Raw genomic sequence first — 16,111 nt, forward strand, 5'->3', positions numbered from 1 at the left:
CAACCGCACTGAACGCAGCGACGTCACCTGCTGCAGAGCCTGAAAGCTGCAGTTTAACAGCACGTAACGAGACAAGTTCTTGACTGAAACGCAAAGAGTTACGGCTGCGCATTTTTCTAATCGTGGAACGTTGTGAGGCGGTAAAAATTCGAGCTTGGGTAGCCATACTAAGACGGATGTGGAATCAAGCAGTCGAGCATCTCTATGTATTTGAAAATCTATCATAGAAAGCACTTTTTCTCACAATTTTGTTTAAAATAGACGGAAACATGTCTGTATACATCGATCTACTTTTTTGTAAACATTTTAACTTGGGTTAGGACGTAAAAACTAAAAACTCAACTAAAAAGTAAGTTTTGAATGCACCAGGAGAGCTGATCCGGACACGCTCACATCGAATAAAGTCAGAAAAGAGATAGATCTGTCATTTATTCAATTTGCTTGCATTTAGTTTAAATTATTGCTGCACACTCATTTGTTTGCCTTTTTCTTTTTTGCCTCTTTTTTTTAAATGAATTCATTTATTCGCTATACTTTCGCTGTAATGTTCAAATTTATAGCAACCGTTGGATATAAGTTAGTGCGATCTTTTTCGGCGAGAATGGAGAACAATTGTACAATTTCGAATGAAAGATGTTTTGGCAGAAAACGCTATTTGTCATAATAGCGGAAGAAAACAAAAGTCATAACCTTTATGTTTATTTTTAAATTTATACACACCTCCTACGGCCAGCGGTCCCTATCACATGGAAAAGCGGATCTTTTACGTGGAAGATTAGCAGCTGGAGAAGATGAATAGGCAGGAGTAACCGTAGACGTGTAAAAGATAGAGACCTATGAAGTTCATGCCCGACTACTTACGTAGTTCACAAAATTTTGGAGAGAAATTTATTCTCATCCCTACGAATCAAGTCAGACGGTCAAGATCTACTGAAGGTTATATAGTTGGCCACTTCCGTCTTTTTATTGGAGTTACCTTGAAAAATGGTTGATGTAGCGAGTAGGTTAAGAGGTTCGACTGTGATGAGCTGTGCAGGAACGATGGATCGAAACCGCCCTAGTGCAATTCATCCCTCCGTGCTCGGTGGTGCCGGACTTGTCTGTGAGGATAAAAACACCGACTTAACACATTGGCAAGCACCCGCAAGTCATTGTGAGGCCCCTATACGCGTCCATAGACCTCAAAAGATTCTATATATTGAAGTCGTAAGCATAGGCGTATCTGCAAAACGATTGAGGATCAACGTTTAGCCTTTTGCTTATGGCCTACTTTATGGTACATAACTCATTATGTCTGAGGTATCCCATTTCGCATTACAAAAAGAGCACTTACTTTCGAGTACTGCATTTTTTCTAAGCATAAAAATATGTAAAAATACGAGATAATTGGCTTCCCTTCTCCCGACTTGCATCACATAAACTGCATTTGCTGTCTTCAACATTGCAATGCGGCACTTTTTTTGTTCAGCAACATTTTTCGGAAGGCTTGGTTTCACTTATCGTACATCACACATAGCGCCAAATACATACGACACCAAAGGTGGCTGATAAGACGTAGAGAAAATGACGATATCTGGTAGCTTACGGGAAGAGTCACAGAGTAGTGGGCGTTGCCCATCAAAGATCAAATGAGCGCTGAAATTGGAAAGTTCAAGTGTACTCTGTGGCGGAAGTTTCCCAGTCCTTTCTTTCTTTCTTGTAGCTTATTCGCGTCATTCCAGTTCTTGGAACAAAAAATATTTGCTTTTATTGATTTCGTAATTACGACATCATGTTGTGTTGCTGTGTGTTCATGCTCATTACTCAAATTGTTTATCTACTTAGGCGCCGGTGTAGCGTCGTTGGTATGGGGTTCGGCTGCGACTGCACGGTCGGTGGTTGGATCGAAACCGCCCTGAAGCCTCTCATCCCTTCGTGGTTGATGAGTTGGTGCTAGACTTGTCTGCGAGAATAACAAACGCTGACTTAACACATCGGCTAGCCCAGCAAGTCACTGTATGTGCTGTACAAGAGTACGCGAACCTCAAACGCTTCTGAATTGAAGGGAACGCATTGGCGCATCTGTGAAAGAATTGATTAACTTAATTAATTAGGGATCGTTTGAGGGATCTATCTCCAAGTTGAACTTATTATCTCCGATGTATTAAAAGTAAGCAATAATTACATCATACGTGAACTAAATATAATGAAACAAAGAATTTTTATTTATACAATACATACAATGTTATACTGACGAAAGTACGTGCGGTACGGCTGCCGTGTCACTGTTACCTGATTGATGATTGTGAGAACTTCGCTCAAAACTCGGCGATAACCTCGCCGGGACCTATTACCGCATGTCCGCACCAGGCGAACCTACCGTAGAGGGCGACACACTCTCCAAGCTTCATAACCAACAAAAATCTCCTTCGCTACAACATTTATCACCTTTTGCAGTCGCGTGCTGAAATTCTCTGCTCATGCGCCCGAGATACGCTTATGAGAGATGAAGAATAATGCATATAAAACTGCGAAGCATTACGGCACACAAGTGGCGGTCAGCTGACAGGAATTTCGACGCTGACTGTATCTAATCGCTCACTCCATACCGCAATCTTGGAACATTCTATCGAGGTATCAGATGTTGTAAGGAACCAAGATGGTTTGCGATTTACCATTATGACTCACTCAGCAGTATTTTTGTGATGCTTGCGTCACGTCATTTGGCAGAATCTGTAAAATCAAGGACAAAGAATCTCACTTCACTAACACCTCATCACATCAAAAATCATGATTCATCAAGAACCAGAGAATCAAGAAACGTCACCATCAATTTTGAAGTAGTGAGACGATGACGCTGACGATGACGACGCTGACGGTTCATGGTGGTGCGGGAGAATTACCTGGTAAGAAGTAGGTAAGGCATCTGACACCGTACAAATCGAATTTTGCTATCTCAGGGTTCAAGCAGTTCGGAACGTTAATGCTCCCAAAAAGCGAATATGATTTTTTTTTCAATTCATCAGCGTACATCCGAGGAAGGAGTGCGGCAATAAGAGAGGGTGCAGACGACCACAGAAAGTCGAGAAAGTATCAAATAATGAGACAGTCCCACTGTAACAAGTGAGAAAGCGTGGGATTAGTGACATTAGCAAAAAAAAGCGGATTAATGTTCTTTAAGGACTTCTTCCAAATCAACTCCTCAATTCCTAAAAAAAAATGCAAATGAAAAACACTTGAGCCTTGGAGGAAAGAGAGGTTCGCGCACTGACATTCAACTAAATGATTTGACAATCAGATATTAGTCACCATGTGGTCCTACATCTGTATAGATGATGTTGTTAAGTGGGTATAAAGGGATAAATCCGAAAAAAAAACTATTTCTATCAAAGCCTGTGGGATTTCATAGAGTCCTACTTCCACCCCAAAATTCCAAAGATTTTTTTTTGTAAGCGATCACAAAAAAATCTTTTGAATTTTGGGGTCACACGTTCCAAATTTTTGCCTTATATTTTCCGAGGTTACGTAGGGAATTTTCTCGGGATTCTTTTTCCTACACGCATTTCTTTACCCTATTATAAGTGTATCGAGTGGGTTCTCCTATGTTGATCCCAAGAAAACTTGTGTGTCGGGCGGAAAACCTTCGCGACACTTGAGACGAGGCCCGAAACAATGCGCCATAAAGCAGAGATCAGCGCCGTAGCAGTGTCGGCAGCAGCGGCAGCAGCAGAAGTGGCGTTTCTGGATGTCCTCGTTGAGGAATTAGAGGCTGGACACTAATCAGCTAAAAGTGTTAGCGGGAACCATCCTTTTCTTAGCAGCATTCTGGATATTTATAGACGCTGCTATCAGGAAATTGTTACACGTACAAAGTTAATTGACGTTCTGGAAATTCGACACTTTACGTATGGTCGGTCACGTTTCTTGCACATTCCAGCGTATTTCGCCTCCCAAGTTCAGTCTAACAGTAAAAAGTGCTTGACTTTTGAAAAATCCAGGAGCAAAAATGGGAGTAAAGTAGGGTTTGAAAGAATAACTATTGAAAACGCTAGCATTACATAGGATCGAAGGAGCATAGGTTGTAGTTAAGCGTATTATTTGTTCACAAAATTCCTAAAAAAAGAAATCCTCGCACATTTTCCAGAAGGACCCTCTTCTTTTTTGCTATTCGCTTCGACCAACACTAGTGACGTAAAAGGCAATCGGGTATAGAGTACCAAATACATTTCTTTACCAATTTCTCAATAAAAACAATGGGGCATTCGAGAAGAAAAAGAATGGAAATTTATGGAAAAAGATGACTGAAAGATCTTTTTCATCGCTCATAAAAACTACCCATTGATAGATATTTCTGGATGAAAATTTTGTGATTTGTGAAATACACAAAAAAATCTCTGCATCCACAACATTCTGTGCCTTAACTGAAAAGAAATCTCTAATTGAGTCATGGTTCTCGCGAATGCAAAAGAAGTGATTAAATGAAGAGTTTGTGTGCAACTTTAATGCGTATGCCGCTTTTGCTGAGCTGTTTGGATTTTTTTAAAGGACGAATGAAGGAAAAATCGCAGAGGGGCAGTGAAATTGGATTAAATTAATTTTTGGAGGTTTTTGGAGGAAATCAGTAACACTCCTGAAATACTGAAAAGCAAGACACGAATGAAAATTACTTTCTGAATTTCTGTTTCTGCTATTTTCGAAATTATTATTAAATTATTGAATTATTAGTCACTAACTTCTACCGTCCTTGAGAATTCTGGAAATGGTGCTTGGTTCGTCTGTCATCGAATAGAGCGCATAGCTGTTCATCTTATGCCCGATTCTAAATCCAATGTTTTTGTAATGTTCCATTGGATTTGGCGCCAAATGTGCCTTGGATTTCAGCAGAACGTCGAGAAAGGAAGTGTACATACATGAAAAAAAACAGAAGGTTGCGTTGCGATATACGCGTCGCGACTACGTTGTCGAACATATTCACCGCGGACTATACTAGAAAATAACTGAATCCTGGGGCTGTTTTAATTTTTAACTTCAACTATTATAGGTTATTTCAAAAAAAATAATCTGTCAGAAAAAAGAAATGAGTTAATACAAAAATCAATGCACGTCTGGATATTTTATGAATTATCAACATTCAATGTAAACACAGCAAGCATTCGAATATCCATCCGTGCGCCACTGCATCTGAAAATTGTAAAAGAAGGAATCGGAAAAAATGCGAAAGTTTTGAGTGCAAACTTTGGGAAGAAAAAAAAAGAAAAATGGTCATTTGGAAATTGTCAAAGAAAAGAAAAGTAAATGGTAAGAAAAACATAATAGTGGTAACGTGATAATATATACCCTTAGTTTCGGGGAATTATCTGAATTATCGAATGAAATCTTTTCGTTGTTTTCTGATTGTGGAGCGCTCTTTGATAGGGAATGAAAAAGCGAAGTGGGAGATGCATGGCTTATGTAAACCGGCGCATCATCACATATTTCAGTTGCTCGCGAACCACTAAAACCAGCCGGTCTTCGGAACATGGTACATGATTGTGAAAAAACCTGGATTGTACACATATGCAGAAGAATCCTAGCAAATCCTCTAAAATACCAGTTGTTCCACATTGAAAGCCTCATGGTTTGTAATTGAACTGGGAACACGGTTAAGTTTATCCTCCTCTCCATGTCCTCTCCGCGCCGCAGAGAAAATAAACATCATATGTGCACCTCGTAGACCAGTTTTGTACAGAGTTCGTATTGGCCAAGCGCCAACTGCCAGAGGTGTGTCCCTGGTCCCTGTTTCCGGTCTCTGTTCGTCTAAATCTCCACCCAGTACAGTCTGATTTTCGTCTATTTCCACTTCTTGCCGCTCCTCGCCGTCTCCTCGGGTCGGTTTACGTCGCTCTTCGCACTCGTCGCCCCTGACCACGCCCTTGTGTTCTGCGCTGTGTCGTGTGTTTTCATCAGTTTCTGCCCGTCCCACCCTTTTTCGACCTGTTCGCCGTATCTGTCGCATCACTCTCCTCCACGGTTTCCTCTCCACATGTGTTCCACCTTATTCGTCATCTTGATCATCCTCTCATTATTTCCCTTCATCCTGAATTCCCGAAAATTGCAAGGTCAACATACGTATTGAATCGATGATATGTGCCGGTGTGTCCCGTGTGTGTTTCGAGTACATAGCCAGTGTGAGTACTTGAGTTTCAGGGGGAATGTGTGCGCGTGGGAAGAGGAGGAGGATTGTTTCTGTCCACGTACTCGATGACACAAGTCCGTTCCAACCGTTATCGATTCTCTAAGCTTCGCTGATAATTTGATAGCCCGCATATTTTCGCTCACTTTACATTCTTCTTATTTTCTTATCTCTTATCTTTTCAGTTTTCCCGAAACAAATAACTGCTTTCCGATGACCATCCTCAAGAACGATAGCACTTTTATAAGAGTTTATTCAAAAGAAATCTATTTTCTACGGCCAGGTTCATTTAGAAAAGACGTTGTTTCCATGGAAAAACACCGCCGCTCAATCTTCCCCTTTCAGTTTTCCTCTCTTTTTTTGTATCGCCAGAGAGTCGTTATATGCTCACATCATCGTGACAAAACTGCTTAGATGAATTTTGTGGAATTCAATGGACTCATTCCGAAATGTTCTCTCTTGAGTTTAATGTTTTCTATGGAATTTCTTTTCGGAAGTAACGATCTCGCCCTCCGTCCGGTGTTCACGTGGTACTGATAGAAAGAATGACAAATCCATTTGGTATCGAGCTGTTGTTTGTAGTTGAATATATTTTAAAGAAAAAGAACCAATAATATTTAAAAGTGGAGGAAAGAAGTAACTCACAGCGATCACTGTCTGCAACTTTTTCTCTTCGCTGGAAGCTTTTTTAAACTGAAAATTCCGAAAAGTTCTTCGGATTCATTAAAAACAAACTGAAATTCAAAGCATTTGAGTGGTTTTTGACCTTCTATTATTACAATCTAGAACTTGAATTGCTGAAATTCATTACTTATTCATTTTTTTAAATGGTATACGCATTCCTTTTAATCATGTGCTCCTTTCTTTTCGAGAGGTTCGAGCGTTTTCATCAAGAAAGGAAGAATTCCTGCTATCTAAAATTTATGTCACGATCTTACCCGAGAAAAGTATTCCTTCATCCTGTTCTTAAACAATCTGGCATTTCAACAAAAGGATTAACTCTAGACAGCGGAAACGCTGTCCTTAAAGAGCACTGGATAAAAATCTCTTCCATACATTTTTCCTCTGATAAGAAATATCTTTAATCTGCCGGAAAAACTTTAAAATAAAATATCTTACTTTTCATTGTTTTTCAGCTAAGGTTATCACAAAATAAACTAAAATTGCCTCCTTCTCGTTGAATGTCGTATATTACGTTGTCGTAGCGTTTGAATTCTTCGGTCCAACTTTTCCTTTCGCTAGTTTTAAGAAACCTGTAAAAGGCCAAGAACGATACTTGTTGTTATCGCGTAAATAGTATGGTGGCTAGTTTTACACAACGGATCCTTGGAGAGCTCACAGATTTGAAGCAGTAGTTAGTAGAACTTTGAATTTAATATTTCAAACAGAAATTTTGGAAAATTAGGCAAATAAATTTTTGGTAAGCTACAAACCTCTGAGGCAATTCTAGAACTGTTGCGATAGATCGTTTAAAGAGGGGATTTAAAAAAAGAACCTCCGTAATTGGTAATATTTTGTAAATGTTACATGGTAATGGAACTTAATGCAGCGGAATCACGCAACCGACGTATTTTAGGCACCTGTGGGAAGATATGGAGGTCTGAGCGTAGATTGCGAGTATACGCGTAGCTTTGCTCAACTCCCCCTAATCGTTCTGGAAAATGGGGTGGGAAACTGCGTTTGTTTTTACCAGGCATGTGAAAACACACCATCCTTGTGCACGCGCGGCATTCACGAGCGAGCGGTCGATGATCAATGTGATTTTCACAGCAGCCCGTCAAGATGAAGCAATGAATATGCTGCTGAAGGAACCAGAAGTTGTGGAAAAGAGGAGGGAGGGGATAGCGTTTTAAGGGGTAAGAAGAAAAAAAGGTTCCCACGCTGTTTTCCAGAACGATTAGAGGGAATTGAGCGAGACCACGTTAATACTCGACACCCCAAACTCTATATTTTCTCACAGATTCCCCAACTACATCAGTTTCTTGATTTTCTATTCAAGCATCCAAAATATTCGTTTTCTTCTAAAAATATTGCCATGGATCGCATGTCTGATGTTTAATCGGTAACAACGCGGTGATGTGATGCTACATGGTAATGTTTTGGCGTAAATTTCTCCCTAATTTAGAAAAATTTATTTGATTGTGATCAATCTTTCACTACATCACTATTGATTAGTTTTATAATCAACAACCGATTTTTAATCGGTTATACGCGATGTCGTTACAATGAATGCTCGATCACGCCTAGGAAGCCTGTTCTCATAATTTCTTCCTGTATTCTTTTGGTATTTCTTAATGTAAAAAGTGACGCTTATTTTTCATTTTTCTTCATTTTTAAATGTGAAATTCTATTTTCAGCGCGATGATTTTTTTCTCGAGAAATGCCATTGTGATTCAGTAAACGACGCAACGATTATTTTTCAATTAATTAACTAAATTTAATTTTGTGCAGATTTCTCTCAAACTTTAACACAGTTATGAGAACCGCACTCACATTGTAATTTTTTTTGGTGTGGTTTTTTTAGAGTGTAATGAGAGGAATAATTCCAAGAAATTACAATACCGCTACTAACTTGTGTCCCAAAATCCGTCGCCGACGGATTAATCCGTCGCGAGACTTAAGCGTTCATTCTAAGCTGTTGACAGCTGTTCAAAAATTGGACCAAATAGCGAAATAGAGTAATGTTGTAAGTTTGACACTGAAAAACTAGACATTTTCAAAGCTAGAAACTTACAATATAAACTATTGTCAAGTACAAGTTGTTTGCTGATAAATTTCCGAGGAGATTTTTCACAGCTTGGAAAGAATGGCTTTTTATTAATCTTCGATGGAGCACTTTCGTGAATTTCTGAAGAGAATGAAATTTCGGACCAACATATGATGTGGGGTACCAAAATGCTCAAATAACCTCCTGATTACGGATGTAATAAAGATTTTGTCAATTTCGAGAAATAAGCGGAAATCCTATGAACACCCCTTCCTTCCATGGAGATGTATCCGCGGGATATGCCAATGGAAGGATTGCGGAGGTGTGAAAGTAATTAACGGGGCTTAAGGAAACTTTGCCCGTTTTCAGGCCACACATTTATCAAAAGTAAATTCTCGAAGTATATTTGAAATCAGCAGCTCATTTACTTTTGAATGGTACTTTCAAAATTTAATTTTGGCCACTTCCAAGAATTCCGACGGTTTGCGACGGATTAATCCGTCGGCGACGGATTTTGGGACACAAGTTAGTAGCGGTATTGTATTCTTCTAGGATTTAACCAAGGAATATCTGGGCGATTCAATTTTTTTTTAATTTTCATCATTTTATTCCACACTTTGTCAATGTCAATTTTTTATATTTATGTTGGATTTTTTTTTGAATTTCTGTGTTTGATCCCCCCACTCTTGTGGTTCTATTCTATTTTTTCTACTCTGTAGTTATATCTATTTCTTCTTCCTAGAAAAGGGCTGCTAATAGTCCTCATGGACATTTCTTTCTTTCCATTTCTACTCCACTACCTTACCATATCAGCTGCACCTTTTACAACTGAATTTTTGCTTCCGTCTATCACATTGTTGAACAGCGGTAAACAGTACGGTAACTGAGACCGTAGGTAATCGGAGATCATCACGTGTTGCCTGCCGCTGTAAAACAATATATTTTTTTAGAAAGCGCTAAATGAGGAGGCTCAGATCGGGTGTGGTCGTGTTTTGTTCAAGTGATCTCAACCGTTGTTAGCATGATTGTATTCGCTGATTACACGCAACTTTATGAGTCCATAGAATGCAAAAAATTCCCCGATACCACAATTTCGTGTTGATACGGCTGTCACCTTATCTGAACGTTCTCCTCATTTCCCTGGCAAGGAGGCACTTGCGCTGCTTCGTTCCTAGAATCAGAGTTTTCCAGATATCCTTGCTTCTCATCCATGTTGCAATCGATAGAAGACAACTGTCGCGACTTATTTCCTCCTCCTTCTGATGAACAATCTTTTTTATGATCACTTCCCTCGATAAGAAACTGGTAGCCAGCTCAAACGAAGGTGGTTGTCGTTTTGAGGGAAATTAGATGTGTACAGGTGGAGCAATGTCAGTTTTTGTTATTTATGGGATGCAGTAGTGTATGAGCAAAATAGAATCTTATTCGATTAAAAGTTCATGAAAAAGCAAAGACTAAACAACTCACCAGGATCACCTGTGAAACTTCCTTTTTCCAAATCCAATTTCACAAAGAAGAGAAATAAACACCATGTTGTTGTTGTTTTCTTTGGAAAATCTGGCATCTTTGCTGGAGTTGAAATGAGCACTTTCTAATGTTGTGAGTACCTTACACATTTTTTTGAAACAGTGTAAAATTTTCGAAAGACGTACGCAAGCAGTACTTTTTATTGTAAAATTTGGAACAACCCTGCAGAAAAATTTCCCAAAGTGCACGAATCCTGGGATGTTTTTCTGACGCATATAATTGAATATATGTACATCAAAACAAAGTAGCAAAGAAAAGGATTTTTTTCGGCTCAACAGCTTTAGGAACCTTACAGAAAAACTACAGAAGATATACAAGAAGTTCTTTTTTGGATGACCTCCGCTGGAAAACACCATTTATGTGCTGCTGTTACCACGAATCTTCCTCTATCAACCTCAAATCGTTGCGTGATGCAGCGTTTCCCATGAATCATTGTTTCGGGGGAATTGAGTGATTCCTCGCTGTCCAACAACATCAAAAACAGCGGTTAGATGAGCTCGCTTGTCCGCAGGTGGTCGGGCCGCCCGACAGACATCGCCTCCACCCTCACACAAACAGGATGTCGTCCATGTTTTTTTGGAAGGTATTCCCGTTGGTCGCTGATTCGTTAACATTTTAGGTTTTTTTTTCGCGAGAAACTTAACTCTGTCACCTAATAGATCCTAGATTTGGGGCTGATGCTTTTCAAACAAGAACTGCAAACTTCTCGTGTAATGATTGTGTACTACTTTTTAAGCAGAACCAAGATTGTTATTGATCTTTATTCTGGCTAACGTTTCGGCGTCTACTCCCTCGTCATCCCACAAAATATGATTTAGCAAAAAGATTACTTAAAAGCAACGTCAGAAAAGCAGACCAGCGCTCACCTTGATAGCCACGAGATCGTGATGTTAGCGGACCACCAGTTGTGAGAGTTGCGCCGCTAGTAATGATCGTAGTCTCGTGTAATGATTTATCTGAGTGCAAACACATTCATGGAAGACTGGTATAGCAACAGCGAATGCTATTCTGCTTTTAATTTTCAGAGTAAGATTGATTTTACGCCTTTTTCTTTGTGATGAATTGTTAAGTCTTTTTTTTCTGGTACACCTTTTAAACTACTATGCTTAGTTTTGCGTTTGTTATGAAACAAAAATGCCCCTGGAAGTGCTGCGTTAAAAAAAATAAAAAAGTAGGGGAATTCTTCACTTTCTTTGGTAGCACTTAATGGTTCATTGTTTTTGAGGGAAACCCTTCGGCTATTCCTACAAATGAAAAGAAAAACTCCCCAGGCCTACGTGGTCCTAAAATCTCCTAAATTCCAGGATAATATCGCGCATCATCCTTTGTTTCAACCATGTGGTAACTAGTTCGGAAGTCGTAATCCGTATCGACAATCGTAAACCTCTACTTTTACAGCTAAGGTTATTGCGACCTATATGCATATAGTAGTCAGTTGTCGGTTTTTCCCCTCCTTCCATACTTCTTTTCGGTTTATTTGTTTTAAATAATGACCGATTCCCATGCATGGTCACACTTATCTCGATTTACCTGAGCAAACATTTTGCAAAGAATTTGCAGAGCACCGATTCTCTTTCTTTCTTTCTTTCAGCAATCGTATCATCTAAAAGCAGTGGCTTGTGCAATGACGGCGAGAAAAAAACGAAGGAGCGAGCGCAAAGCGGAAAAGCGGGGCGAAGGCCACACCCTAACAGTGACATACATTGTCCGCTCTTCGCAGCGGAGCGTCGCGACTATGAACTGGTCATGGGAGCGCCGGCAATGGTGGGCGACGACCTTGGATTTCTCTGCGTGTGCGTCTCCCTCTCGCTGCTCCCTCTCTAACTGCTATATTCCCATCCGACACACACACTTCCTCACTATTCGTCGACATTTTCTCCTCGACGCCTTTTGTTCGAAAATGGATCCTTCGCTATATGATGATGTGTGTACATTCAGAGGTTACATTACCAGATGACCTTGAATGGATCATAGTCAAATTGTATCTACTCCCGTCTGTCACTTTTCTTTTGTCCAAATCCTGCGTGTGCGCGAAACTGTGCAGCCATTGAATGACGATAAGAATCGCTGCGTAATTCACGTTGACTGACAAGAGATGGGAGGAGACAGGGTGAAGGGGAAAAAATTATGTAGATGTAAAATATTGTTACCGGAAATGGAATAGGTTTATTGAATTGAACTTTAACCTACGAAAAACTATTTTCTATCACTGAGCAGTTCAAGCATCATCTTTGTTCAGAAGTTGCATTTTGTATCTTTATAAAAATCCGAATTCTTTTCTTTTTTTCATATCGAGTACTCCAGTGAGAAATTCGGTTTCTGAGGGGAGATTTCGAACTTTATTCACGATGACGTCTGGCTTTAATTTCCATGGCCATCAGAGTTTTTTTAAAAGTCTCTCTCAATCATTTTCCTCGTACGCGTCGTTTCTACTTATGTGCTCGGAAATCTCTCTGGGCCAACAAATACGCACAGGCTATTCTTTTTATTCAGTGCACAATTGCTTTTTTCAGTCATATTTTCTGCTTCTTATTTTAATTTATCTGGGCAAATTTCACTTATTCACTGTAGGTCCCTCATTAATTTTTCATCCATTCGTCCTTTTCATTATCATTCACCCACCATGCTCATCCACCATGTATTTGATTTTAAGGAGCCTACCTCACGTTATTATAAGTTAGGCTGTTCTAACAAAAATAATGGGGTAAAGTCCTTTTCCAGGTTTTTTTTTGCTTAGGAATGTCTGAAGATGAATGCGTGAGGTTAACATTGACTTGGCCAAACAAAAACATCTGGGCCAGGGGCTTATTGACGAATCTGCAAATGAAACGGTTAAAAAACTTCGAAAAATACACATGAGACTAGCAATATATGCAGGTAATAACCTTTGGTGAGGCCTAGCCGGAATTCTAGCGCGACCCTGCCCGAAACCTATGTTTATTGCACTCCAAATCATTGGAAAAAGTTCATTCGTTTAAAATCCATCAAAGCTTCAACATCTTCACCTAAAGGCTAGTCATTCATGTCATGTCTCCCATTTTTTTTTTTGCGTTCACTTGATTCTTCATTTTACTTCAGTTTTTTTTTCAGTTTTTTCAGCTCTTGCAGAAAGTGACTGATTGGAAATCGAAAAAAAAATCGCTAATAGCACATCTTAGACCCATCTGAACATTTTTCTCTCCTTTTCATTCTTTATTTATTCTCCTTATTTCTCCACCTCAAAAACTGCGATCGCACTCAGCCGGAAACTGAAAACCCTTAGTGGCAGCCTCACCCCAACAACAAACATCGATGCTATGTAGTGTTTTCGGTTCTTCACGGGTTCGAGGTGAAACGAAATCGGACTTTCGTTTAACTCTAGAACAATCGTGCGTGTGCACGTAAACATTCGTTACGGTAGTTTGAAAATGTTTATGTTTTCGGTGACAGATGAAACCAGCAGAACAGATTACAAGCGAACGCATGCGGGCGCGTCACACCCACTGAACCGTGTCACCACGCCTGTCTACTACACACAGATTAACGTAATCGTCATTAACGTTTGTTAGTTGGGATCAAATCACTGGAATAAAAAATTAGTGTGGATTTGATGTTAGCTGACGGCTATGTAGTTCTTCTTTCAAGGATAAATTACTAAGGATAATTTTTGGATTTTAATTTTTGGAGCCAGCCGATCTGTCAAGTCGGTGTTTTTGTCATGCCAGTCAAATCTGGCACCAATTTATCCACTCCGGTGGATGGAGGGCTTGGTTGGCGGTAGGACGGATTCGAACCTTCTATCGATAGTGCAGGCAGCGGAGCCTCTTGCCGACTGCGCTATAATCGTCCCCTTTCAAGGATGCGAACGAGGAATCAGTAGATTTTCACGGATGTTCTTTCTTTGTTGTTTAAACTGGATCCGAAATGATTCGGTAATGTTATGCGCTGCAGCTGTTCCGTTAGAAAAACGTCAATGTTTTCGTTTCTTCAACTCTTCAGAACCACATTGATTCTCATCTGGCGCATCGGCTGCGACTGCTGCTGCGGCTGCGTTGCACACCAACACACTGACAGAAACCTGTTCATAATAAAAGTTTGACGACAGCGACAGCGATGGTGGCGGCGACGACGTCGACGCTCTCCCTCCCACACTCACCCGCCCAAGCAACTACCCAACCCATCCACGCACCGCACACATATACAGACAGCCAGACATAGACACTCTCTGATAGGTGGTGTGTAATAAGCCACCCGAACCGAACGGACGGTGCCGCTAATTTGTCGAATACACAAACAAAGTATCATGTGTAGCAGATATGCTGCCAGATGGACGAATTTCTGTCTAATGACTAACCGACTCTCTTCCACTGCGCAATCAATCATTTGTCCATCCAGTATCGATCGGGAAAAACTCGTTTCGGTGTTTTTTCCTCTGTCTGACCTTTGCCAGACAGTTCTCACGGCTATTAGAAGCGCGCCATCATCGATCTCCAGTACCATTTTTGCGATGATGATGTGGTTGGTTCTGAATTGGTCACCCACCTCGCTTAGAGCATGTGTGCTCTGATGTGCAGGTGGTGGTGATTGCATCCGAAACTTCTCTCAGACAGGAGAACGAGCGCGAAGTTCAAAAAGAACATTTTCCCACCATCTAGCGAGTTTTTTCTCACTGCATAGACGGTCCATAGAACTCCCGACATTGACTAATGGGTGTTGTCCGGCGGTGGAATTCACATTCGATTCAGATCACATGCACAAGAGAGGCGGAGAGAGGAGAGGGATAGCGAGGGAGTGAGTCAAATTTGTTGAGCTGTTATCTCGATTATCACAGAAGTCTTTGTTGCCCAAATCATTCGTGACGTTATGAATATTTCCATATCATTTATAATTTTTTTAGACCTCTTAAATCAAAATACATAACCAACAATCATTCGGATTTTGAGAAAAGAACCCTATCAATTAAAAAAAAGAAAAAGTGGTGCAGTTGAGTTATCCCCGACGCTCTTTTTGATAAGTCTGAATTTTTTGTAAATTCAGTTTAGCATCTCGGATTATTCTTTCCATTTGCTCTTGATTTTTCAGCTATAAATTTTACATCCGCATTTCCGTTGCTTGATTCTTTTCTCGATTTTCAATTTCACATCGTACTTTAAACATTTCGATTCACAAGTTTTTTTTTACTTCTGAAGAGTCAATTTCTTCATTTATTTTGTTCCTTTCTCATATTTGAACACATTCTTCAAATTCTGGCTTTTTCCTTCTGTAATGTACATTGATTTAAATTTCGTTTTATGCCATTGGTGAACTCGCAGCAGTCCATGACTTCTTTTTATTTATTTATTTATTTAATAAAATTTTTGCTTCTTAATCAGCTGTTTTTCACTTTGGTAGTGGATAATTTGTAATTTTTGTAATCGTGTAACCTAATAGCGTATAATTTGGTTTATTCATACTGTCTACTGATTTTTCACCACTTACTTCCTTCGTTTTCGCAGGTGGATTTTTTTTAAAACTTGATCAATCACGTATTTTGCGAATATTTGATACTGAAGGTGTTGTTGTTTTTGACCAATCAATTCTTCCATTCATAATTTTGAAGTTAAAAGTAAGCGAATCCGAATCCGTGATCATTTATTTTCATCTATTCGTAAATTTTCTCCGCCTCGTAAAGAGCGTTTTTGTACCTGCAAGGGAGTTCAGGATTTTCGTCACGTTATTTTTCGTTACCACCGTAAAGTAGATTGTCA

The 16,111-nt window shown here is 39.8% G+C and overlaps 1 protein-coding gene across 1 annotated transcript; it reads right to left on the reverse strand.

Annotated features, from left to right (window-relative positions):
* Window positions 1-5,560: 5,560 nt before the first annotated feature.
* Window positions 5,561-5,974, reverse strand: RB195_009562 (uncharacterized protein; the record flags this gene model as incomplete). The annotated part of the gene is made up of 1 exon (XM_064190168.1): window positions 5,561-5,974. The coding sequence occupies one exon, from the start codon at window positions 5,972-5,974 to the stop codon at window positions 5,561-5,563; it is 414 nt and encodes a 137-aa protein (XP_064047751.1).
* Between the last annotated feature and the right edge of the window lie 10,137 nt (window positions 5,975-16,111).

The sequence above is a fragment of the Necator americanus genome, chromosome III (genome assembly GCF_031761385.1).
Source record: "Necator americanus strain Aroian chromosome III, whole genome shotgun sequence".
In the NCBI taxonomy this organism is placed as follows: Eukaryota; Metazoa; Nematoda; class Chromadorea; order Rhabditida; family Ancylostomatidae; genus Necator; species Necator americanus.